Source organism: Echinops telfairi, unplaced genomic scaffold (genome assembly GCF_000313985.2).
Source record: "Echinops telfairi isolate 266 unplaced genomic scaffold, ASM31398v2 ScPeMD7_23;HRSCAF=83, whole genome shotgun sequence".
NCBI classification, from domain to species: domain Eukaryota; kingdom Metazoa; phylum Chordata; class Mammalia; order Afrosoricida; family Tenrecidae; genus Echinops; species Echinops telfairi.
The window spans coordinates 71465750-71492800 of NW_022103920.1; the positions used below are offsets into that span (position 1 = coordinate 71465750).

At 36.2% G+C, this 27051-nt stretch overlaps 1 protein-coding gene across 4 annotated transcripts in view; it reads right to left on the reverse strand.

Moving 5' to 3' along the window:
* The window catches only part of DGKB (diacylglycerol kinase beta), a 788541-nt gene that overhangs the window by 498991 nt on the left and 262499 nt on the right, over positions 1 to 27051 (reverse strand). For all 4 annotated transcript variants that reach the window (XM_045288861.1, XM_045288860.1, XM_045288859.1 and 1 more), the window contains 3 exons: positions 16808 to 16924; positions 4357 to 4430; positions 779 to 853 (listed from right to left, as the gene is read on the reverse strand). In XM_045288861.1, the coding sequence (XP_045144796.1) occupies positions 779 to 853; positions 4357 to 4430; positions 16808 to 16924 (266 nt within the window). The remainder of the gene's footprint in view (positions 1 to 778; positions 854 to 4356; positions 4431 to 16807; positions 16925 to 27051) is intronic.

The following is a 27051-nucleotide window of genomic DNA, read 5'->3' on the forward strand; positions in this document are numbered from 1 at the left end:
GAGGCTTCTGCTCCCATAAGACAGTCTCAGAAACACACACAGGCAGTTCCACCCTGTCCTACCGGCTCGCCTGAGTCAGAGGTGACTCAATGGCAGTGAGTAAGTGGCTCTGGGTGCGAGGGGATGGTCTGCAAATGACACAATTGGGGTTCAAAGTCACCAAACACTGTGGGCAAAGATGAGGTTGTCTATTTCCATAAAGAGTTAGTCTCTATAAAGGCTTGCTATGTATGGATCATAGTAAGCATGGGATTTTTAGATCAAATTGCGTATTTGTGACCTATTACAAGTATACAGTTTATTTTGAAAAGATTATTTTACTTCACTACATCTTATCTATTGGTAATTAAGTATATTTCTTCAAAAGTATATACTTATAATCTGTAGATTCCAATTCATAGTTAAGTAGCTTCTTTTCATACTGCAGCAATTCCATATTCCATAGGACAGTCCTATAGTAGTTTTTTGAGTAAATATAGCTTTTTAACCACTAAGCTATTAGTTAGTTTTTCAAGATAGTAGTTTTTCAAGTAAATATAGCTGTTTAACCACTAAGCTATTGCATGCATATTATTGTTCCTCCACAAGTATTAGAAGTTAAGAAAATTTGGTTGAAATATGTGATTAGTTATTAAAAAATGGTATCTGCATCAGTTTTTATTATGTAATTGTTATTAATTTTCCCTTATCTGTTCTGTTACATTATTTCTAGGTATAATATGCTATTATTTAAGCACATCAAACGAGTTAACAGCACGTCTATTACACCTGGACTTACCCTGGCATTGGCCCATTTGCAGCAAGACTGTATACCTGACGAGGATTCAACAGATACTGGAATTTTCTATATATTCTATAATTGTAAAAATAAGAAAGAAACGATATTTTAAATAAATAAAAATCCCTTTAAAGTAATAAATATATATTTAATGACTTTTTTGTCAATCATGAAAAAATTACAAAAGCTTAATAGTAACATAATTTTCATAAAGAGGGAAGGAGAGGTTTTAGTGGTCATTATAAAGACAATGCAGCTGAGAAATTAGAAATAATGACGCTTGCATACTAAATAAGCATTTGTGTTTAGAACCTCTTCTATATCTCTTTTGAAATTACTTAGCTAACTAAATTTAAGTATTAAAATATTGTTAATTACATGCTTAAAAATAAAGATAAAATATATGAGAATAAAGTTGTTCAAATATTTTCTCTAATTGGTCATTTGAAGGAATGTATGGTTTTGTGTCAATATAGTAGAGACAAACTAAAAGTATGCACTGTGTATGTGCATGCATGTGAGCTAAAAATGTGACTATATTAGGTCTAATTATTTTACATAAACAATCACCTTAAGCAGTCAGATCCTAAAATTTGGAAAATTTCACAATATGAGAAAATTAAATAATCATTTTTTTTCCTGAGAGAAATCAGTTTGAATAACAAATGGAACTAAAATTTTTGATGCATGTAATATGCCCATATTTGGGATGTTTGAAAACTATATTAGAAGTTTAGGGATATACAGAAAGTCTCAAATTTTTCATGGGAAAATGTCATTAAGACACAATGGCATAGGGAAGAAGCTACTGTATACATACATTCCTGGGATGAGATCTAGGAAATATGGCAGGGGCCAGAATAAACCCAGGGATACATATGATAGCCAACTAAAAAGGAGGGGGAAAAAAAGATAACATGGGTAGCTTGAGGAACAGGGCACTAACCCACCCAAAGGGAGGGTGTTGTTCATATCTCCACAGGGGAAGAGGGACCAGACTTCAACCTGGTGCTCCAAGACAAGAACACAACACAATGACAAGAAGCAGGGAACCGATAAAGAAGTCTGAGGGACCAGCCCCATTACCAAGTGGACAGCCCCTTCTCCCCCCAAAAGAATGCATTTCAGAGGACAGCACTGAAGCTACAGCTCAAGGAGAGGGACGTGTCTGATCAGAGCACATGGGAGCAAACTAGTGGGGAGGAAAAAAGAGTGAAGCACATTCTGGCCCACCAATGCCTAAAAAAAAAAATAATAATGGAATTTTCTTCCTTTCTTTTTTAAAGAAATAATACTTTTATTGGGGGCTCTTACATCTCTTATCACAATTAATACCAATACATTCATCCATTGTGTCAAGCACATTCATACATATACTGCCATCATCATTTTGAAAGCATTTTCTTTCTACTTGAGCCCTTGATACCAGCTCCTCATTTTCCCCCCTCTCTCCTCCCCCCTCCCTCATGAAGCCTTGAAGACTTATAGATTCTTATTTTCATATCTTACATCGTCCTCTGCCACCCTTCACCCACTTTTCTGTTGTTCTTCCCCCTGGGAGGGGGTTATATATTGATCTTTGTGATCGATTCCCCTTTTCTCCCCCACCTTCCCCTTATCCTCCTGGTATCTCTATTCTCGTTGTTGGCCCTGAGGGGTTTATCTATCAGGATTCCCTGTGTTGCAGGCTCTTATCTGTAGCAGTGTGCATGTTCTGGTCTATTCTGATTTGTAAGGTAGAACTGAGGTCATGATAGTTGGGGGAAGGAAGCATTAAAGAACTAGAGGAAGGTTGTGTGTTTCATTGGTGCTATAGTGCACCCGGGCTAAGAAACTATGCCACAGCTACTTTTTTCTCTAAAGACTTCTCAATCTTCAGAGGTAGTTCTTTCTTCCTTTGAATTTTAATAGCAATTACCATGTTGTATAGCAATATGTTTGTTTATGTGCCTGCCTCTGGTCTCACTGTGGCTTCTGTTTTTATCCTCAGTACCTACAGGGTTTGAATGTGTTTGTCACTGTTTGAATCAATGGTACATGAACACATTGGCAACTGTTACCTGGCATGGAACGTTTTGCATGCATATAGAATTCTGTGAGATTTTGCTAGCTATATAACCTATCCCGGTCAAGAGAAATCAAAATATTTTTAAAAGAACACCGGAGTACCCCTATTTGGCAAAGGCCTCCTCATGTGGATAGAAAACTTTATTTTTCCACTTATAATAATCAAACCCAACCTTTGCCTTCTAATTAATTCCAAGTCACAGTGACCCTAGAGGACAGAGTAGAATTGTCATTCATAGCACATCTTCTTTAAAACATAAAACTAAAAATCGCAAACCTACTAGCATGTAGTGTCTTCTGTCTCACAGCGATCCTCTACAGTGTACCCCAAACTGGAAATCTTTAAGGGAACAGCAGCCTCCACTGTCTCCCTCAGATTGGCTGGAGTGTTTTTGTCCAGTCAATCCACAGACAACACTCATAGAGTCGTTTCCTCAAGTGGGGGATACTGCCACCTGGGGGAGGGTGGGGTGGTGATACTGGGACTATCCAGGGAGTTGCAAAATAAGATATCTACACTTTATCCTGGATTCTGAGCAATAGAACAAAACAATTAATTGCTGGGGATGCACTCAGTAAAAAAATATTTCAAGGGGTGGTAGGCCAAAGAAGTTTGGGAACCTCTGCTATACAGGTTGTGGTGGGTGGGACCTTGGGGTGAATAGTCCAATGCATTCTCCAGGGAAAGGTTAGAAAGAAAGGAAGGAAGGAAGGAAGGAAGGAAGGAAGGAAGGAAGGAAGGAAGGAAGGAAGGAAGGAAGGAAGAAGCAAGGGGGAAAAAGCTCCTCCTTTAGAAGCCTAGAGAGAAACCTTGGTGGCGTAGCAGTTATGAGATGGGCTGTTGATCTTAGGGTAACCAGTTCAAAACCACCAGCAATCTTGTGGAAGGAAAGAGGCTTTCTACTCCCATAAATAGATAGAGTCTCTGAAACCCACAAGAGCAGTAGTGGGGTTTTTGTATTTAGTTGTTTTTGTATTTTTGGGGGGGGTTAGAGGCAAGAGATTTAGATGCAGCCTATGTTAATAAACACTAGTTTCATATTTTAAAATTTTGTTTAATAAAGTTTATATTATTTTGTAGCTATAGTTTGACTTAACCAAGTATTTTGTCTCAAAGGTAGATAGAATTTATTTCCCAGAATTTAATTATGATTTGATTGAAGTCGCTTTATTGACATATAAGAGATCCAAATTTCATGGATCAGAATTCATGGAGCCATGATGTAGACAAAACTCTTTGTGAAGGGCTTAGTTGATAGAGAGTGTAGAGAGAATGGCAATACAGATAATAATGATGGTGAAAAGCTATGTACAAATATTTACAAAAAGTCATTATTTATTAAAATATGAACCATGCAAATAAGGAGAAATTATATTAATGCACGAATACAGATGCTGGTATCATAAAAATTAGTGAGATTTCATGGTTACAAGCATTGTCTACGTAAGAATTTTTCTTAATCTTTGTACACATGTATGACAGAAAATAAATATTATTCTTATAAACATACCTTTCTCCTTGTTTCCCACCACTTTTGGGGTTCACAAAGACGAGAAGTGGATGCGTGCCAGGAACGGGAGTGATCTAGATGAAAAGCAGATATTTAAGACAAATTACTCAGTACTTTGTTTATAAAGAGGTCCCTATGTAGTTTCTGTCATGAAATAACAGACATTTTATCATTCTGTTTCACTCTCTAATGCCGAGAATAGTCCATTGAACCCTAGGTTTTGACTACAGATGTTTTATTACCTCTGCCCACAGGAGTCCCCTTTGAAAAGAGAGTGGGGCTTAGCCTACCTCTAGGACACAGAGCAGTCACCTCCAGGTGAGCACCGTTAGCACCAGACATTTACACACATAAGAGGAGTGTTATGCTTTCACCCTAGTTGCGTCCTGCCCCCAGTTTCCCCAAGATATTTTCATAAGCACGCGGCGCTACTTTTTACATGTTATATGACTATATATATGTATAGATATGCATATATATGTATTCACACATGTGTATGGAAGCAAATGGAGGTTAAAATGGACAGGAAAATGAAAGTTGTCAAATCACAGAGAGTTCTGATAACGGAAACTCTTCCCTGAGACCTTTGGGACCTGTGTTAGCTCCATCTTCCCACACAGCTATAAACTACGCATTTGAAGTATTGATGCTGCTTTCTGGGAGCCCTCACGTCACAGTCTTTCCCCAGCGTGTTCCTCCCCCGTGGGGAGTCCCTGTCGAAGAACAGCAGCCCGTGACGTACTGGTCACAGCTTCGCTCTCAGGAACTGTGGCAGCAGTAGACATCACACACTGATTTCTCTCCTCCTCCCTGACCCTCAAACAGGGGACAAGGCCTCCATGTAATGCATCTTATATTCGAGTGGGATAAAAGATGAAAATAAATAAAATTATTAATAATGAAGCATACAATTAAGAAAAACAATGCTCCAGGCAAAGTTATGGCATTTATTGATGAGAGATAGAATTGATTTAGTCAGGATGGGAAAGGGGAAGTCTTGGAATATACCTGACTTTAATGTTAAGATGTAAAATTTTAAAATAAAAATAGTTCCACTCAATGTATTGCTATATATCTCCCAGCTAAATAAATTTTGAGAAAGTTAATGAAAATATTTTAATAACTAAGATATACAGTTAATGGAACTCTTTAAATATTAAGTTAAAAAGTTTAAGATCAATCTACTTTCAAAAAGTAAATTCAAAGTATCTTTACTGCAACGTTATTTCTCCCCTAGAAAGAGCTTTTAATATTAATGAGACAATTAAAAAAAATTATTTCACCATACCATTTCCTTCCTTCCTGTTTGCTTAAGCAAAATTACATAAAATATTCTACCAATACATCTTTCTCCTTTTGCTAAACTAATTGACATATTTTTCTAATGACATAATTTTCTAACCAAGAAAATGTTAAAAAATAAATCTTCACATTTGGTAAATAAAAAGGTCGGGTAAAATAGTCTTAATTTCTCTACTCTGATTTGACTAGCTCTTTTGGTAATTTATTAATGTGCCTGTCTTTGCTTTATTTTATTTTCAAAAGAGACTAAGAGGTTCTAGCCCTTGATTTGCTCATTCAACTAGGAGCAGTGCTGGATTTTCGCTGGTTTGCACCAGCTCAGCAGAACTGAGATCTAATTTTTTTTTTTTTTTGCTGAGTTCATTGAATCCGTTGTTAAAATGGCACTTAATCGGGGTTCTTGTATCAGGTGAGCAGCCACTCAATAGGGCCATCTCAAATTTACCTTCCTTACTCTTTTTTTCAAGGTCCCTCTGCTCAACAGCACTATTCTGATATCATGTTGAAATGACAAACTACATTCGGTGTAGCACTTTTAATACGTAAAATTGTCATGAGGGCAGCAAACTGATTGTTAAATTGTTTGAATCCCACCACTGGCTGGGACATAACTGGATCTACAGTGAGTACATGTGGAGCCCATTGTCCTACTGGCTTCAACACTTACTCCTCACCCTGAATATTAAATAAAGGAACATCGACAAGTGCCGTGTCTAAAAATTAGTGTTCAATTTTATTTCTCAACCCATGACAAAATCAGAGATCCTGAAGTGTGTACACACAAAAATAATGCCAGCAGATGTGTAAGTTAGCAGATTTTTGCACTTAATTGAATTGTTACTCAGTTTTAAATAGAGGTGCGACGCTCAAGGTAAACAGAGGTTGGCGAGGATAGCACTGGCTGAATCCAAATGCTCATTAGGAGGACGTGCCCTCCCTCCGCACACGCACCAGTCAGTGAAGGGTACACAAGGCAGCAAGATTTGGAAGCAATTTGGAAATATGTTTGGAATGCCTTTCAAAGATATTTATTCATTAGGATAATTAAGCACTGCATTAAAGTTATCAACTAAAAGTCAATACGATCTTATAGAAACTGTTTGGTCCTTTGTTTATGTTATTGTGAATGGGTGGGGGCGGGGGCGGGGGGGCGAATCTAGAGGAAATCTGTTTTCCGGAAACAATCCGTGCAGACTTTGATGACATCAGACGCAATTCCCTCAGTGCAACAGCACTCTTTCCACTGCCTCCCTGGGTTCCCTGGTTTGTCCACCCTCCTCTCCCATCCCTTCCGGCCTTTGGAGCTTCGCTTTTGGGAAAGTGCTGGCCTTTCCATTGCTGGTGGTTTATCAATTTCTCTGAGCACAAAGATCCTCCAGACCTGGAATGGACACCCTACCGTCCACCTTCCACCTGGGCGCACCTTTTCGTCAAACCATAGACAGTAAAGTGAACGATGACACTTTTGGAGAATGCATTCGTCAATGATATTTTTTAAGTGAATTTAAATATTTTTTGTCGTTGAGAATATACACAACTGCGCATGCACCAAGCTAATAATTTCTACTTGAACAATTCAGTGACTCTCATTACATTCTTCAAGTTGTGCAATCAATTTCACCATCCGCTGTAGAATTGCTTCGCCCTCATCAACATAACCGTGGCACCCTTACCTTTCCAACAAATCATTGGAATTACTGTTGTCTACGTGAGCCCATATAAATAGTTCTTACAAGACAACAGTACGCAAGATAGACTTTTTACTAATTAAGTTAAACTATATTGTGTGACATTAAAAAACATTGGTAAGTAGTTTTGGTTCGTTTAAGGTTTCTGCTTTAAAGATTGTCTCAGGACCATGATTTCAGGGGTTCATCACTCCAGGATATCTGCTTCCCATCAAAGTTTGAAATTCTGTTCTGTGTTTTCACCATTTTTTGAGGGGAAAAAAAGGTCAGTAGTAGTAGTTGAGTACTAAACGGTTTATTTTCTCTCCATCGCATAGGAGGCAGTGCTCATTGGAGATATTTCATCACGTACTATATTTCTTCCTTTCATTTCTGCATCTCCTCCTTCCTCCATTGCATCAGAAAGAAGACTAACTGTATCTCAGTGACCACCTGAGAGCTTCCCAGACACCAGGAATTACACAACCACACAGGGGAGAGAATGGAAACACTAAAGCAGGTTTTAGGGTAAGTAATTGGGACATCCCATGAAATTATGTTCCTTAGCCTCAAAAAAAACCCCAAAAGTAAACACCATAAGGAATAAAGCTGCATTTGGTCTTAAACAAATTATCTCCTAGGGAGAGACTGTAGTTTATAAAGTATATCAGAATAAAGTACACATACACACAAACTACCTATCATTTGATGGGTGGATAGATGAAAAATCCATCAAATTAATTATAAACATATAAAGGAAAGTATTAAAGTGCATAGTTATCAAATGATGATACATTGGAAATTTTAAAAATAGAAAAGCCAATATGGAAATACAGTAATAAAAACTGAACTATTACGCTTTTCATTCATGCAGCTATTTATCATAAATCATGTTTATTAAATGAATACAAATAAATCATTTGTAACCTTACATATTTATCTGAATATTTTCTGGCACTGTACAATTGTAACCCTTTAATAATTATGACAATCGGTAAAATACCTGACCTCATGTCACCCACATTTTGGGGTGAAATGAGACGTGATAAAACTACAGCTTCGCCAAGATAGCGGTGTGAAAGAAACATTTAATGGTGTTATAACAGAAATGTCACATTCCAGGCAAATTTGGCACCTGTTTTCACTGCTCAAAGGACTCTGAAATCCTGTTAACCTTTGCTCATATAAAAAGAAGCCCAATCCAGTAAAGTAAGTTTGCATGGCAAGAAACCAAGAGGTTACAGTGGAATCCCGGCACTCGACCGCATCCGTACTGGACAGAATCAGATTTTGACGCAGAATATTGAGAAAATTTTGCATGGGAGCTCAAAGAAAACTTTGGAATAGAACCTGATGCGCGTGATTTTTGTGAACAAAAGCAGTTTGTGTTTCAGTCACTCAGCGTTAGTTGGCGTGGTTAGTACTGTTGTTTAAACATTTTGCAGCTGTGTTCCAAACGTCTTAGCATCATTTTATTAGTTTTTGTGGCTTTTTGTACTGTTTTAAGATAAAAATCATGGATCCTAAGAAAGAGTTTTTTGAATAGAATCATCATGATAAGGAACTGGTTAACCGTGTTATTGACATTCTTGATGATAATTTAGTAAGCTCTTTTAGAAAACATTTTAGGAAACGCCAGCAGCAGACCACATTAGACATTTTTTTTGTTTTTTTAAGAGAAAGCCAGCCAGGTCCTAGTGAAAAAAGGCAAAGGAGGGAAAAACTCCTGAAAAGCAGCTACCAGTGGATTTGATGGAAGGGGATTCCCCTTCCAAACATGACTCTCTCTCCATCCCTCCTCTCCACATCCGGTCCACAGATCCAGATCCTCTTCCATCTCAAGGTATGGGCCATATTGTATTTGTCAAAAACTTTTTTTTGTTTTTTGTGTGTGTTTCTTATTTAAATCATATGATTTAACTCTGAACTTATTTACTTTGAAATTTCTGGGTCATATTTTGTATAAAAAGACAAGGTTAGGGTTGACAGATTAATCCATTTTCGGTTATTCCTTATGGGAAAGATTGATTCGGAACTCGACTGCATCGCATCTCAACCCATCTTCTAGAGCAGATTAACGCTGAGGTCCAGAGCTCGACTGTATTATCAGATTTGAATCCAAAGACTTGCATACTAAACAGCTATTTTCAAGTTTTCCAAGTTAAGAACTAAAAGCTACTGTGTTCAATAACAGTCCTGAATAGGAAGTAACACGTTGGTGGGAGAAACTGCTACTCAGTTCACCGTCCCCTTCTTCAGTGTGTCCATTCTGGACACAGGGTCACTTTGAACGTCGGCCTCCTCACATCTGAGAAGTCGCTGCTGCGGCTTGCAGAAAGAATTACATAGATCCTCTGCTTCTGAAGACTATTAGGAACTTGCAACTTTGTTTTTTCAATCATGCAAGAAGATAAATCGATATTTTAAGTAGGAGGGAAAAGTGTCAATATTTTAATTGAGGACCTATCACTGGCAGACAAACTGGGAATCCAAGGTATTCTCCTTAAAAAGAAGATGAGGTGGGCCCCATCTACACGATCTCTTGCTTTCAGCATAGACTTGAACATCTGTGAGTGTCGGTTCATGGGAGTCAGCAGTCACCTGGCACTAGGGTGTGACTTGAAAGAAGCAGCCATAGTTACAGAATGAAAAACAAGAGTCCAAGTCCTGACAACAATATAAAATTGTCCTCCTAACTCTAATGATAATATTTTTGGAATTAACTTTCATGAGAGAAAAATGAGTGACTTATTCAAAATTGTTATTCTTTTTGTTTGTGTCTTTTCCCTGTTGTGCACTATAGAACCTGATAATTATACAAAACCAGATGCATAGGGACACAGAATTCAATACCGGTAGAAACAGTCACAACCACTTTATTCTTTTTAAAACTGTGGCTATCTCTAGACACCCTATGAAAAGCAATTAATAACGTGAATATTAAAACCCTTGCGTAGTCTACAATGTCTTCTGTTACAGTAGGTGATGTGCATTCGTGAACATGAGGATAAAAAATTTCAGTCTAGATTTTTGTAAAAGTCTATGATTTTATAGATATATATATATTTAAGTATTATATACATGTGCATATACATTATTGGAAGTGATATTTCAGCTAATTATTTTAATTTATTTGCATCCAGACCTTTGTAAGAATGACTTTTGTCTCCTACACAAAATACAGTATTGGGCATTCATTTGTATTCTAAAGCAAAACAAATCTACCAATAGAAGAAATATATCTTGGGCTGGGTTCTCTAGAGAAGCCAAATCAATATTTTTCTTCTGACTCACATAGCTTCAGAGGCTGATGAATCCAAAATGGCAGGTTAAATGGGAAATTTCTGGCTGCAGAGATGTATAAATCTACAATTGGCAAGCTAGATGGCTTCTGATGACTCCCAGGAATTGGTAGGCAATATAGCAGGCCATTGACTTAAGTACAAAGACCCAGTGGTCAATTGGCAAACCAAAGGCAGAATTCAGAGCCAGCAAAAGGCAAACAAGCCTTTCCACATTTTTCACATACATTGGAAATGGGCAACATAACCAAGGAAGCTTTCTGCCAATTGATTGGCTACTTGTAGCATATCTCCTGATGGAAGTGATTAGATTTTATTTAAAATTTACTATGGGGGATTGTTATGCTTCAACTGCCAAGCCACGGAGCATCTTGGCTCTGCCACCTTGATATTCAACCTTAACTATCATAGAATATAATAGAATATAAACATCTTTATTGTTGTTCCTGAAGCTCAGTATAGCACTGTCATTCTGAACATTATTCTAGTGCTAGCTGACTCAATGACACTGGGCTTAGTTTGGGTAATGAATGAATTGCATGATGCATCCTAAAATATATGTCATCTTGGCTGGATCATTCTATGATTCTCCATTTTGAGATCTGCTATAATTATCTATGTGTCATTTCCTTTGGAAGTATCATGCGCTAGTTGATGAGCTGCTAATGATAAGGAAACGACTTGTGTCTCAGTGGAAAAAAAGATGAAACTATTTACTCCTGTAAAGATTTAAATTCCTACAGGGTATTTATCAGAATTCTGGTAGCATAGTGGTTATGCATTGGGCTTATATTCAAAAAGTTTACAATTTGAAACCACTGACTGCTCACTGGGAGAGAGACAGGGTTTTCTACTCCTGTAAAGATTTACAGTCTGAGTTGTAGGATCTTTAAGAGCATGGACTGAATGGCAGTGCGTGAAGATCACTATGAGTTAGACTTGACTTAATAGCAGTGAATATTATATTAATAAGGCATAAATTGGAGGCAGTGATGTTAATGAGGCAAGATCCAAACTACAGGCTTAGGTGCCCTGAAATCAAATTTCTAGTCTCACAAACAGTGGAAACTACATTTCTGTTTTATAAAGCATCTACTTGCTGTATTTCTGTACTAGACAACTTAATAGTAGCACTAGTTAACTAAGACACTGACCTAAATTATTGTAATCTTTTGTTATACATTTTATTTGGGTAAACAGAAAAATACTAAGATATATATATATATATACATATATATATATATAATTATTTTAGTTTAAAACTCTTTATTCTGGGAAGTAAATATTTATAAAGCCTTTTAGATAATATATGACATTAAAAATTGAGTTCCTAATTGAATCATTAAAGAACTCTGAAATTCTCAGTACCCCATCATTCCACTATTGGGCATGAGTTATCTTCAGGACTTTATATCTCAAAGGAGATTTTAAATATTGGGGGATAAGATAATACATTATGACATTGTTTTAAAAATGAAAAGGAAGAAAGCGGTCATGAAGATTTTAAAGTTGTTATGATACTTAAAAATTAAAAGAATATTTAAATTACGTGTGATGGGTGCTTCAGACAGAGGCAATATATACTGGGTTATCTTCTACACTGAATATACTTATTTATGCAACATATTATTTGCTCACAAAAGGAGGCAATTTAATATAGTGATCATGAAATCCACATCTCCCATCAATTTGGAATCTACATGATATCTTCATTTGGCTATCTAAAAGCAGCTCAAACTTATCAGCTATTACATTCTAAGCTCTGTTTATCCAAAGTCTTTTCCATCTAGCATAATTCCAGCTCCACTATTTCTGTTCTCTGGGACAAACATCTTGGAGATTTCTCTGACTTCTCTGTTTTGTACAAACTCTATATCCAATTTATCAGTCTAACCTACTGTTTTTTGCCCTTAATATACAAAGGCATAACATCACTTAATTTCCACTGCTCCATTCTAGAATAAGTCGTTAATCTGTGACCCGGAGTCTTTAAAATATAAGTAAAATCATGTCAATACCTCTGCTTAAAATCCTTAGCACATCTTAATATTAACCATAGTCAAATTCCTTATGAAATCCTTCAAAAGACTCAAATCCTCTAACCCTATATATTTCTAAAGTAATCTCCAAGGATTTCCACCTATTAACCCCACTTCAAAACCTTCAGATATACTTGATGCTAGATTTGATAGTCATGATCTTGCCTTAAAACCGCCTATATTCCAACTATCCATAGGGCTCACTCCTCTACCTATTATACCTCAAACATAGTCTTCTTAATGATGCCTAAATTATAGATTACTCTCCAGCCCTGACATGTCTTGTCCTGCTCTGATTGTTTCATACCATGTACCACTACTACATCATGTATATGGGGTCACAGACTCAATTATAAAGTTGTTGCAATATTCAAAATATAAAGTAATAGTTCTGAACTTCGAGAAGGAAGTTAGAATAACGATGAAGTATTAAATACTAATGGCTCAGTAGATGCGAAGGTCTAAAATAAACAAGAGTTACAAACACAAGTACATCAGACACACAAAAATGTAATATTATACACAGGTGTATATAGGTGTGTCTGTGTATTTGTTTATATATGGAGCTTATAGTTTTGATGAATATCAAATAAATATTTCAGATATGCAATTATATTGATGGGAGACACTGGTTAAATTTTAGATGTTTAAGTGAAAAGGGTCCTATTTTGCTTTCTGTTTAGAGTATTATCAAATATTCTTGTTGGGAAATTTTCCTCTATAATTAAAGATAAAGTAGTTTCAGTATAATAGAGTCTAAACAATCATCCCATTTACTACACACTTGTTTATATGTGGCACAGTTACTTTTTTTTGTATCTCCTGAATATTAAGAAATTGTAGCTGCAATTACATTTGATCTTAGGGAGTGAGTGTAAACCTATGGTGTGGGCGATGACAGAGATAGAGTACCTAACCACCTCTATTTGAAGTCCCCTGGGACTTGGGTTAATTAATGAGACTCATCCTAAGGTTATACATGATCTATTACTTCCTCTAATTAGAAATAATAATCCTGATCATTATGCTGGTTAGCTGGAAAGAAGTAAGATGAATGTCCTTAACTATGATTAATAGTCTTCTTTAAGCAGTGTAGATCTCTTTTGTCACTAAGTTATATGCAACTGGGCTGCAACTCAATGCTTTTTCATGATATATATTTTTAAGCTCACAGATAAAGTCAATATTCTGGAAAATAAAGTTAATATTCTGGAAAATCTTTTTACCTCTCTGGATAAAACACAACCATTTTATTATTTTAAAACTGATTTTTCCCAACAAATAGTATTTTTTCCATTTTACATGAAATAGCTAGTTATGTAAGAGACTACTATTTTATATTTGCACTCCAGTCTTATTACGTGAAACAGACTTAATTCCAATTAAGTCCAATGTTTAATACTTAAAAAATATATGATTCACAGGATGATTTAAGTATCACTTATTTAATACTATTTGTTAAGGCTCATGTCTACCTTTTGCCTAATGAAAACCGTGTCCTTTACAACTCAAAAAAAAAATTAACAAGGTTAACGAGGTAAAATACACTCACAAAGACTCTTAATCATCTCTAGTGTTTAGTTTTACTAATTTATCTGTAATAAGGTCAAATGTTACAGGTCTAATTTTAATGTCACAGGTCTAATTTTAATAGGAAAGTAAGTAGAATCTTCCTTGCTATGTCAGTGGCTTTAAAACGCTGTGCATGCCCTGGGCAATCTCTGATGTCTGAGTGAGATCAGGGGTGATGATACCTGAGAACCGGGACTAGAGAAGTGATCATTATAGTGCAGAGGCCATTTTTACCAAAAAGCTTATAGTCATCGAAAAGATCATTTTATCTGAACAATCACAGAAAAAGAAGATGGTCAGATATTTTCCAGTTACACACACCCATTAAAACCTGTTAACAAGGTAAGCAAGGGAAAACATCTAGAATGGATCAGATGACTCACTTTCAAACCTTGGCTTTACTATTAATGGTCCTGTCTTGAGAACTCATCCTATATTTGAGTAACCATTGGATCAGGTTACAGAGAATGATAAAGATTGTATGCATCTCATAAGGTAGGATTAAACAGGATAAAATGTACAGATCTTTAGAATACAATATGTAATTAGACTCGAGTTTAGAATATATTGCTCAATGAAGGAGATATGTTAGAATTTCATGATGTGACATATGTATCTAATCCTACATAAAATATATATAGTTTTTTAAAGTTAGGTTTCTTAGGCATCAATTATATTGCAGGAACCCAAAGTAATTAAATATTTTATCTAATCCATACATGATGTAGTTTATCCATTAAATTTATAAATGTTGATTATTCACAAAGGATAATACAGAGGATAACAAATAGTGAATACATTTTTTTAAATCAAAACTGTGGTTAGAGTTTGTATTTGTTGAGAATCAGTAGAATTGCTCGAGGAATAGTTATGACTTCCAATAAGCCTCGATCCTGTATTAATTTTTGATAATGAACTTTCATACACTTTAGCCTGTGTAATAATTTCATTCTACAGGATGTCCTTTTTATATTGGAATTGAATAAGTTACAAACCTATTCTCTTCAAAATGAGGTTATTATATGAAAAGTAAGCAACAACATAGTTTTCAGTTCTCATATGATTACATTTTCAGTAAGATAATTAAAAACATGAAGAAACTAGCATTTAGTTAGACCTTGTGTTGTTCCAAGTAGACTAGAGAAACAAATCCAGGGAGACTCATATATGTTTAAGAAAGAGCTTTATATACAAGAGTAATTGAATATTGAGAAACAGCCCAGCACAGTCCATATCAAGTCCATAAGACTGATATTAGCCAATATGTCCTTTACCAATCTATAAATTCCTCTTCAGACTCACAAAACACATGCAATGAAGCCTAATACAAGAAAATCACAAGCCAGTGGGTGGAAAGTCTTGTGGATCCATTGGCAGTATAGGCATCTCCGTGCTGGCAGGGGTCGCCATGGGATGCCTTCTGTTCCAGGGCCCTAGCGTAGCTCCATGTGTCTTCTCAGAAGGGATGTCTTGCAGGGAGTGAGAGAGCATCCTGCCTCCAGTGAGCTATGGATCTCCTTAGCAGCTCCAAACGAGGTCATCAAGCTGTGACCTGATTGACAGCTAAATTCTACCCCTTCACTATTAAGTCTCAAATTGACAACAGATTATGTAACTACCACAGACATCTACTTTATGCTACACTTACACATTAGGGAATAAAAATTACATACTCAGTAGTATCCTAGGTAAAATAATGAATAAGAAAATGTAAAATGTATGTTAAGTATAATTGTGTACTTATTATCTCTCTGTGTATTAAGTTTTCCCAGAGTATATGGATCTTGGAACATATTTTTAAGGAGAGGTTGGCAATGGAAAAAGGACAATATAGACAGAAAAGTAAAAGTAAACTCCACAATTTTATAGATTAACCTAAGTGAACTTCATTGACTGCTTTTATGTTGGAGTGAGAAGTCAATGTAAATAAAGTTCACACTATAAAAGTTCTTAAAAGATAGATGGACGAAAAGTCCGGATGTGATAGACCAAAGGAATGGGTTTTTTTAATTTGTACTTAAAATCCTAAAATTGGTTTTTAATTACCTGTTTTCACATAAACTAGAAACATCTTTGGGCCTTCAATTTCAGATAAAATTTTGGCAGATATGGATAAAACAAAAGACTGTTTATATTAATTACTTTTTAAAAATGCGTAACCAGACTTTCTTTTATTCTTTTTTAGACATTTTTTGCAACCAAAATTATTTTTCCAAATTATATCCTTATTGAAAAATCTATGTATCTCAATGAGTATGTACCTATGCATTTAATATGTTTTAATATTTTTCAATAAATTTAAAAACATTGAGATTGATAAAAGAGCTCTTAGCACTTTGAGTTGAAATAGAGATAACATCATAAATAACTAATGTAGGTAGAATGTCACTCTGCCAATCAACTGTAAGCCTGACATCTTGATAAATTAATAAAGATATATATTTTTAACATTCTACTGAGCTAAACTACACATTAAATACTTGTGTTGATAGCTGGCTATAAGCCCCTCTAAGAGAAGAAACGTGACAAAATACGAAAGCTGTTAAAATTTATATTTTAATAATCATACCTGCAGGCCTTGACCATCCACAGTAACAGAATTGGCTCTTTGCATCTTGCTCTTGTCTGTGACCTTGTTGGGTGGCTGGGAACCACTTTTTTCCTTTTTCACTGTTGCTTGTTTTTCCTGTAAGGAAAAGAAAGCTTGCTATTAAAATGTGGGCTTGTCTTATTTATTCCACATTTTACAAAGACCACGTTTCTATGACCTGTGTCCAATTTCTCTCTCTCAATTTTTTAGTCAACAATAGCTGGGAGAAAAATGAGGCTGCCCAATCCCATTAAACTGTAGAGTCTCAAAAGCCCTAAGAATCAATTCTACACTATCTTATTGGATTATTATGAGTCAAAACTGACTTCATTATAGTGTGTTAAATGAATAATAGGAGTGTTGATCCTTTTAACCCATCTACTTGGTTAATTATACAGAATCAGAATATTGGTTAAAGAAATAATGTGGGGAAGACCTAATTGTATTATCCATATGTGCCCAATTGGGATTCTTTATTAAAGATTGAATGATTGTTTGCAGTTGATTATATTCACAAAAAGTAGTTTAGATAGATAGATAGTGGCAGATTATGATTAAAAAAATAAACAACAACCAACAAAAAAGAACCCTATAAATACATGTGCAATGTTGAACACGAGTGCTAATTGCCTGGTAGAGGTTTACACTACTTTTTATATCATGGATGACACATAACTTAAAAATTTAAAATACAACCCTAATAATTCCTCCATTTTACCTAATGGGAAAATTTCTTTTTGGAGTTTTTTCTCCTTGCATCTCTTTCCTTTCTGCTAATTCTTTCTTCAGCCCAATCCAGTCAACTTTTATAACCATTACTCCACCATGTCACTTTTTGTTAAAATCACCAGACTTCTAATTGCTTCACCTATTCATGTTCCCAAATTTACAGTAGTATTCAACAGAACTGGTCTATTTTCCCCTTTTAAACACTTGCCTCTCTTCCCTCCCAGGAAAATTCCTTCTTTCAGGTTATTTTTACCTTATTGTAATCATACCAAACTGATCGATATGCATCCAACTTTGTCTCCCTACACTCCTGGAAATGCATTAAGTGGTTTCCGTCTTACTCAAACCAAAACACAAACTCCAAATCCTTTCCAAGCTGTACAGAACCAAAAGCTACTGCCACAGAGTCGATTCTGATGAATGATTAAGCTTGCGTCATGTCCTTCTGGTCTCATCAGTCATCACATGCATTGCAGTCACTCTATTCCAATGGCATCAATCTCCTTGTTGTTCTTGGGTCCCAACAACTATGCGCCACATCAAAGTTGGTTCAATCACCCTGTAGTCCTACCACACAATTTCTTCATCTCCCTGATAAAATATTAGAGAAGTTACTCTACCTTCTTCAGCTTCATATTATTCATTTTTATCTGTAGTGTTATTTGTTTCATTTGTTAACTAAGACCTCTATGTCTGTAGTGTTCTCTCTTAATTTGTTTACCACTGTCTCATTCACTAACATAAATTCACTGCTGTACCTCCTATCCTAGATGAATACCTAATTGAACTGATATAAATGAATGAATCCTTACATTGTAGAAGTTATATACACATACAAACTACATATTGCTCTATAATATTGAGAAGGATTCATGAGCCGATTTAGACTCAATGGGGAGGGAAAAAATCCTTACTAATTAACAGCATCTACCATGGGTACTTCATGAAGAGTGGATTACCTGCTACGTATTTCCTATTACTGATTCAGATATACATTCCTATAAATAAAGAAGGCGCCCTGGTGACTTAGTGGGTTACACCATGCGAGGTTAACTGTAAGGTCCGCAGATAAAATTGAACCTTTCTATTCCAGTAAAGATTTACAGTCTCAGAAATCTACGAGGGTAATTCTACCCTGTTCTATTGGATTGCCATGGGTAAAAATTGACTCGATGGCAGAGAGTTTGTGTGTGTGTGTGTGTACATATACACATACACTTATCATCCTGGTGGTACAGTGGTTAAGTGCTCTGCTTCTAACCAAAAGTTTGATGGTTTGAGCCACCAGTCACCTCAAGATGAAAGATTTGCAAATTGCCTTCAGCAGTTGTCTCTTTTATAGGGTCCCCATGAATCATGATTAACCTGCTGCACACAATAGGTCATATGTGTTCTTTGTGTGGTGTATTTTTAGTTTTTGTTTTTATTTAATGATAGTTTTAACTAACTTTAAAAATATTCCTCCTTTTTAAATTTGTCAAGGCTAGATGGATCAGAAAGGTACTCTTTATAAAATAAATGTTCATCAAACTGTACCTTACAATTTCATGATGCAAAAATACTATATATTTTGTGTGAATAAAAATATAATAGGATTATTCAAATTCATATTATCTGGAAAATTATATACTTTCATAAGTCATAATTTCTGGCAAAATGTTGATATTTTAAAATAGTTATTTTCCTCACATGGAAATAACATTTTGACTGATAATTAAATAGTAATATGCATAAAATGAGTTAATTATACAGTGAGGCTTGGAACCAATAAACATGAGTTGTATCTTTCTGTGCAACTTATGTAATCCTTGTCCTTAGGGACCTTGCCTTTGGTAGCTTGGATGCAGTAAAACCTACTTGCTACAGTTGTGTAAGGTTTAATATAATGTATGCAAAATTCTTAGCATTGTGCCTGTGTTAGAATGCGTGCAAATTAGATTTTATAATTACGAAAAATGTAAAATAGGTGGTTTTCCATTTGAATTTTAATTGATATCATAAACATGCAAAGAGTTTATTATATCCCCAAATGCATATAGAACTCACTAGTTAAGCATACATTTAAATGAGTAAAATTAATGTTTATATTTGAAAATGCTTAGTTTATTTCAGGGATCTCTCAGAACCCAAAATGGTTAAGTCCTGGACAATGAATGAAAAGACTTGGTTTTTCAAATCTGCCCAGGGTCTCCCAGCTTTACAAGGCCAACAGTCTGGAAACCTTAATGAGTACTTCTACCTGCACACGTGGGGTTGGCATGATGATGACATGACTTACAACCAGCTAACAGCAATAGCTTATGTGGAGAGTTCTAAGATATTGTTGGTAAGTATAGGGAAGCTGAGTAATTAATTAGGATTAATTAATACTACCATTAATTATAGTATTATAATAATATATAGATAATTAATTAATAGAATTAGATAAAATTCAAGATATTCACATTGCAATTACACATTTAATATGATGCAATTATATAGTTAATGCTAGAAATTTAAGATATCTAGGTTTATGTCTATATACTGATATGTATGATCTATGACAGGGGTGTCAAACTGAATTAAATCGCAAGCCATTTGGTGCCACAGGCAAGATTCAAGCAGGACGCATCATATTTACAAATTTTGTTAAATTTATATTTTGAAACGAGGATTCAGGAATATGGATAGGATAATTAAAACACTATATAATTGCTTTTATTTAAACATCTATTTTATGTAATATAACACTAAAATTATTCTTTTTTTACCCGAAACTTGCCAGCACTTTCCTTCTACTAGTTTTCGCTTACCTCTTATGTTGTGACCGGACAATATAACAAAGTAAGTAATAAAAAACACAAAATGTTGGACAGCTGACAAACGTGTTGCACAATCATAAAGGCTTTCCTCTAAAAATGTCTGATTCCTAACAGCACAACCCACAGTGCTCTTTCTAACCTTTCGCTATTGGGATCTGTTCACATTATGTGACACTGAGAGGGGCAGTCATATCGCTTCCAAATGTCGCCAGAACTGAGTCAGAGCATTTAAACACGTCCACAGGCCCCCGGGAAAGGCACTGGGCCACGTGCATACTCTTCTTCAGTAGTTTAAGGGTTAACAAGGGAATTGTGTGTATGGTGTTTCCTCAATCTCCCCTAAATGCTATTTTCTTCATAACAATTTTTTCTATCTTCATTTTATTTCAAAGCAACAGGGGCCACAAAAAATCATATCGGGGGCTGCATGTGGCCCATGGGCCACCAGTTTGACACCTCTGATTTATTATATGTAAAAGTCAACTTTACATGTCAATTTAGCTAGCCTATAGTAATTATTTTGGCTAGAAATTACACCCAATACTCCCTGTTCAATATGGTTATATTCCAAAGAGCTGGGTGTTATGTGAAAAGAGGCTTTACACAAAGATGGGTGAAGACACCCTGAGATCATAAAGTGGTGGCTGACTATACATTCCATAGGTACCAAATTAGGTCATCACATGATTACTAAACCACAGAGAATTATGCTTCAGCTACATTGGCACGTAATCTTAACTATTACAGCTATTGCGACTCCAGCTTAGCATCTAGGTGTTTCACTTCCAGATGCATGTCAATTCTCAAAATTGTGGAATGGAATATTTTTTTTACTCTTGTAGTAAGTACAAAACGTCAGATAAAGAACTACTCAATGTATGGTGGATAAGAATATTCCATTTTATGCATTTGTGATGTTAGTTACTAAGTTGATGTAAGTAAAGCCAATTGAGTCTTCAGGAGAAAGAAAGAGAGGTTCTCCTTATGGGGTTTTCTGCCTCCAGACTCAGAGATGGACATCTTTCTAGAAGCGCTCCACTCTCCTGTTCCTGTCACCTAGCTTACCTTATTTGGGGACACAGGTGACAGGTGGGAACACAAGGTGCTCCCTAACCGACAATCAATCACACGAGCGTACTGCTTAAAAAAAATGTTGCACTCTTTCTCTCTGTCATCCATCTATTAGACTGGTTCTTTTATTCTGGAGAATACAGATGAAGCTACACCATCCGGTTGTATTATTAGTTTACGTTCCGCCTATGCACATAGACTAAGGAAATTCCACTGAACCTCTTAAAGCCAATAGTTGTTGATCAAGCAGGCAGCTCCACTCTCTTCAGGGAGCCATGCCTCTGAGTAAGCTGGGGAGCGTACCCATAGAACGCTTTAAAATAAGAAAATGCAGAAATCATGATGGTCATTTTTAACATTCCAAATTGTTTTTCCTTGGTTACGTTCTGTTCTGGAACAAAGGTGACACATGGGGAAGCCAACCACGAGTACCACGTGGAGCCACTAGCCACTCCGAGGAGAAAAGTATGTCCAGGCAGTTCTATTCTGACCCACAGAGTGGACATGAGTCATCATTGACTCAAGGGCAGTGGTTTGGGTTAAGATCACCAAAAAAGTGGTATATACCAAGGTCAAATTTCTTTTCATTAGTAGGCTATATTATCTGTCTACTACTAAAATTAAAAATACACGTTGAAGTACATATGTGCCATGACAAATAAATTATCTGAGTATTTGAAGAAATATGCCTAGTAGAATTGGTGGAATTAACCAAAAGGGAAAATTTTAGACTAGGCAATATGTAACCATTGCATTTCTTCCAGGGCTTGCTTTTAATTGTACTCTTTGGATTTATGTTTATTTCAACATTTCAGAAGCTTCTTTGAGATATTCTCTGTATTTCATTTAAGCATCAAAACAGAGACATTGGATACTATTCCTATTTCTATGGAGAAAAAACTTTCCTTCTGTGTTCTCAGAGAGTGAAGGAAAGGGCAAGTGATTACACACTTGAAAATCCAGTTGTCCACAATAATTTCCCTAACTTACGATATATTTAGGGTGAAATAACCCTAAATGGCAGAGCTCTATTATGTCTAGGAGATTTCATCCAAATACTGACGTTATTAAAAAGTTTTAAGAACGAGCCTGCCAAATATGTTTTGAATCATTATAAACTATAAAAAGCATTCCCTGGTAAGAGGAGCCCCTGATACCCACTCATCTTGTCTTCTCTTCAGATGTTTAGCCCCGTAGCACAAAGCATGGGAGTGTGTGACAATGAAGCTAAACTTCTTTTAGCCAGCTAAGTCATTCTAGAAATAAGAAGACTTGGAAAACTATTGCTTTAATCAATAGAAATTATTCAAACACTGAAAAGAGTTACTTTCACAAAAGCCTGAAAGATTACAGAATATGTAACTACAAAATATAAAACAGTTATTGATATTTAAGCATTTTCAAATATCAACCATTTGTGTTTGCCAATGCAGACATTTTAAATGTAGAATTCAGGGTTTTGTGATTCTTACACTACACAAGGTGCACAGAAGAATTTAACTGGGAATATATTGTATTAGAATTCCAAAAGAACAATCATCATAATAAGTGGAGAAGAAAAGCCAAATAGACCATCCACAGAAAACAGAAAGATAAAATAAATGAAATAAACCGACCTCTCTTTAAATATGTGCTGTAAAAAGGAACTTTTTTCCACATCATGCTGATTCTCAGAGGTAGAGTATTTGTATATTGCTGAAAACGCGGTTTCACAAAGAGATGTGTACTACAATGGAGAGGCCTGTTGTTATTGACCACTGGAAAACTACAAGCAGCAAGTGATGATTGCCTCAAGATCAGGGTTTTCTTGTTTTTGTCCAATCTCAGCTTGAGAGCCAGGCAACAGCAGAGCATCCGAATAGATACAAAGGCACAAAGGCAATGCTTTGCTGCCTCCAGCATCCTTCGCTGGGATCCTGGAACCTGCCTTCCCTGCGACTGTCTCACTTGCCGGAGGCAGACTTAGCCCCATTTGCCAGTAGAGCAGAGCCACAAGGACACCCCAGAAACTTTTCATTTTTACCCAGGTTCTAGTATACTCACAATATCAGAGATTCATCTCAATGAAGCAGTGACATCATCACATTCACGGGGCTTACAAAGATGAGAAGCTCAGAGAAACTAACTTACAAAAAAAACAATAAAAAACCTCTAGGGTGACTCTGAATCAGAAGTGATTCCTTGGCAGTGAGTTTGAACGACCCTGTCAAGCAACGTATAATTGCTTCCTTTGCTTTCTGAGGCTGCAAATCGCTGACAGAAGCAAAGGGCCTCATCTATCTCCTGCTGAGCAGGTGGTGGATTTGAACTGCTGGCCTGGCAGTTAGCAGCCAATGCATAAGGGACCACTTCACCGGGGCTCATTTTAATCAGTTTACAGACAGAGGTCCTGCTGCTCCCTTGATCCCTATGGAATTACTAAAAGTTTACTCAACCTGTAAACTTGAAGGCATCATTTGCAATGTGATCCACAGTTTCTGGGTTTCATAAAGCACACATGTTATGTGTATTTGTTCTTATGGTAATTATGTGCTGTAGTCATTCTCCTTACAAGGAGCTCTGAGCGGTAGCTTAGATCTGAGAAGGTCCATTCCAACATCATTTGACTTTGCCTTCGCACTAGCATGAGAAGACTTGGTGGTGAAGTGGATCACATGCTGGCAACTAACCCCCATGTCAGCAGTCTGCACCAGTGGTCCTGAGAGAGAACGATGAGGCATTCTGCTCCCTTGTACCTTTGTAACCTCAAAACCCCAAAGGATCAGTCCTATTCTGCCTTATAGGCTCAATACCTTGGAGTGTTTGGGGTTTTACACTTGTATTTGGTAATGTCCATTATACATGATTTTAAATCATTTTAAAGTGGGTTTTTTAAATGAATGAGATTTTAAAATAATTATTTACAGGGGAAGATCCTACTATAACCAACTTCAACTTCATTCCGGATCCATTTCCTTTGTAAACCATACTGATCGATGGTCAGGACAAACTGCTATCGACAGGTTAGGCCAGTCCTCTCCTTTACTGATCGTTTTCTCTTTCTACCAGGAAAGCAGACTTGTCACAGGGGCTACTGTGTAGTACTTTGGGACCAATTTAATTATTGCCCAGGTCATTGTATTGTGAATAAAGAAGGGATGTTCTAGAGCTCTACCTGTCATATAAATGAATCTGCATGATCAGACTGGAGTCCCGAGGAAAGGTTGGTGGCTCAAAGCCCCTGAGAGCACTTTGGAGGAAAGGTACAGTGGTCAGTTTCGGAAGGATCACAGCTTGGAAAGCCCGGTGGCAGTCCTTCTAGTCGGAAATGCACGGAGGTCCCCTCAGGCTCTATGTGCTCCATGACAACCAGTTGGTTTTGTAGTTTACCTACTGGTACGGGCCAAATTAGGTTTGGAGACAATTGTAAACATTTTTGTGATAAATAATAAATTAGGGGTGTTTTATACACTCAAGTTACATTTAAAATGCCCTTGGGTTATGTACCTCTGAATATGTTCAAACGGCAAATCATGAGTTCCATGAATATGACTTATGCAAGATAATATATATATATTATATATACATTCCTTCCAGTTACTAGGCTTGTCATCAAAGCAAAACCCTTGATCCTACATGAAAATTATTGGCAAAAAAAAAAAAAGAAAACTATTGGCAGTGCATGAAAATTTTCATATTGCCAATAAAGTGTTAAAGATATGAATATATCTTTTCATCTGGCATACACAGACACATATATTTTTTGTGATAACCAAGGAAGACTGTCCTGATGATGAAAGAAAAAGGGAAATCATCTTGTCTCTGGGCATGTACGCGAGAGGGGTCTCCAAAAGGTTCATACAAAGCAGAGTTAAAAGATAACGAACTTCTTTTCTTTCACTTTTTGAAGCCCCCTCAGAAAAAAACAAAACAAAACTCGCTGCCGTCTAGTCAGTTCTGACTCATAACAACCGCCTAGGGCAGCCGAGAATTGCCTGTGGTTTTCCAGGGTCTAACGCTTTACCAGCATGGAATGCCTTGTCTTCGAAGACACTTGTGTGGATGAGTGTGAGCTTAAAGGTAATTTTGGAACAATAACATAGTTGAAAATTCATATAATGATTTTGGGAACAGTGAAAACTTGAAGTTGATGTAAACCAGTAAGTCTTGCCAGAAAAAGAAAGCACACTGTAGGGGAAACACACATGCACACGTGTGCACACACATCCACACACATATGCACACACACACATGTACACGCACACACACAAACATACACATGCATATGCACACACATATGCACACACAGACACACAGACACACAGGCACCCACATATGTAGTAGCGATCTATCTAGCCACAACTCAGACATATGTAAAAAAACCCACATCATTTCTTAAGAAAAATAAGAGAGCATAGAGTGAAACAACCTTCATTCTCTCTATTTGAATTAAGTGATACACGTTATATAGTTGAATATGGAAGGTTTTTAGAGATTAACAAATCTAAAGAGCAAATATATGATATCACATGTACTGCTTATACTGCCTCGTTGAATAGGATAAGGGAGAAAACACACCCAAACACAAAGGGTGAAATGACTTCTCTTAAACTGCAATAATTAGATTCAATGATATACTTCTTAATATTTTCAAGTCTTAGAGGTGAAATTAAGCATCTCTGCTTTATAATAAGGATGGTAATTATAATATCTACTGATTGAAAGCAGCATAATATTTCTTTTACTCTCAAAATCTATTTTGGCTATATTTCCAGTGTCTTTTAAATTAAATCTCTAATTATATAGTGTACTTTTGTTTATTTCTTTTAATTCAGTGGGCCTATCCTCCCTGATAAGATACTCTTTTGAAAGCATATGTATATTTGTGCAGTTATACTCAATAAATTTACACCTTGTTTATGTATTCTAAATACCTTTCCCTCAAAAAGCAGAATCAAATTACAATTATAAAGGAACTGCTACTACTTGGGCAATTTCTTGAGCGAGAATAAAAATCGAATAATACACTGTTGCCTAACAATATAGAAAAGTATGTCACAAAAGCAAAGGTACAGCTTGTGATTTCCTGAAAATAAATGTGCACAAAGAGTACATAGTTTTAAAACAAACACCATTCTCCTGTGAATAGATTTCATTCCAATGATTTTTTATTCCATAGCATGTGCTGGATGACTAATGTAGCTGTATTCCTTTAAAAGTCGTGGCCATTTTAAAGTGAGCACGGTTTCTCAGCAGTGTAAACAAACAAGTTCACTGCCATGGAGTCATACTGACTCCTAAAGACCCTGTGGAAAAGGAGGGACCTGCCCCTGTAAGTTTCTCTATGCAGAAAGCCCCAGCATGCTCCCAGAGTGGCTGGTGGTTTCCAACTGGGGACCTTCAGGATAGTCGCCCAAGAGTAACCCCATAAGCAACCAGGGCTCCTGATTGAAAGCTACATTTTGAGGGCTCCAAGGACCTAATTATTTTCTGTAGCATATTACATTTTAACACTTAAGCAAGAACAACATTTTTAATACACTGGCCCAAACTCTATGGAAATCAATCTTTAATTCTTCACTGTATTTTTAATAAATTTCTGGGGGTTAGTTGTTGTTTGTTTTGCTTTTAGTGCTTGTCACA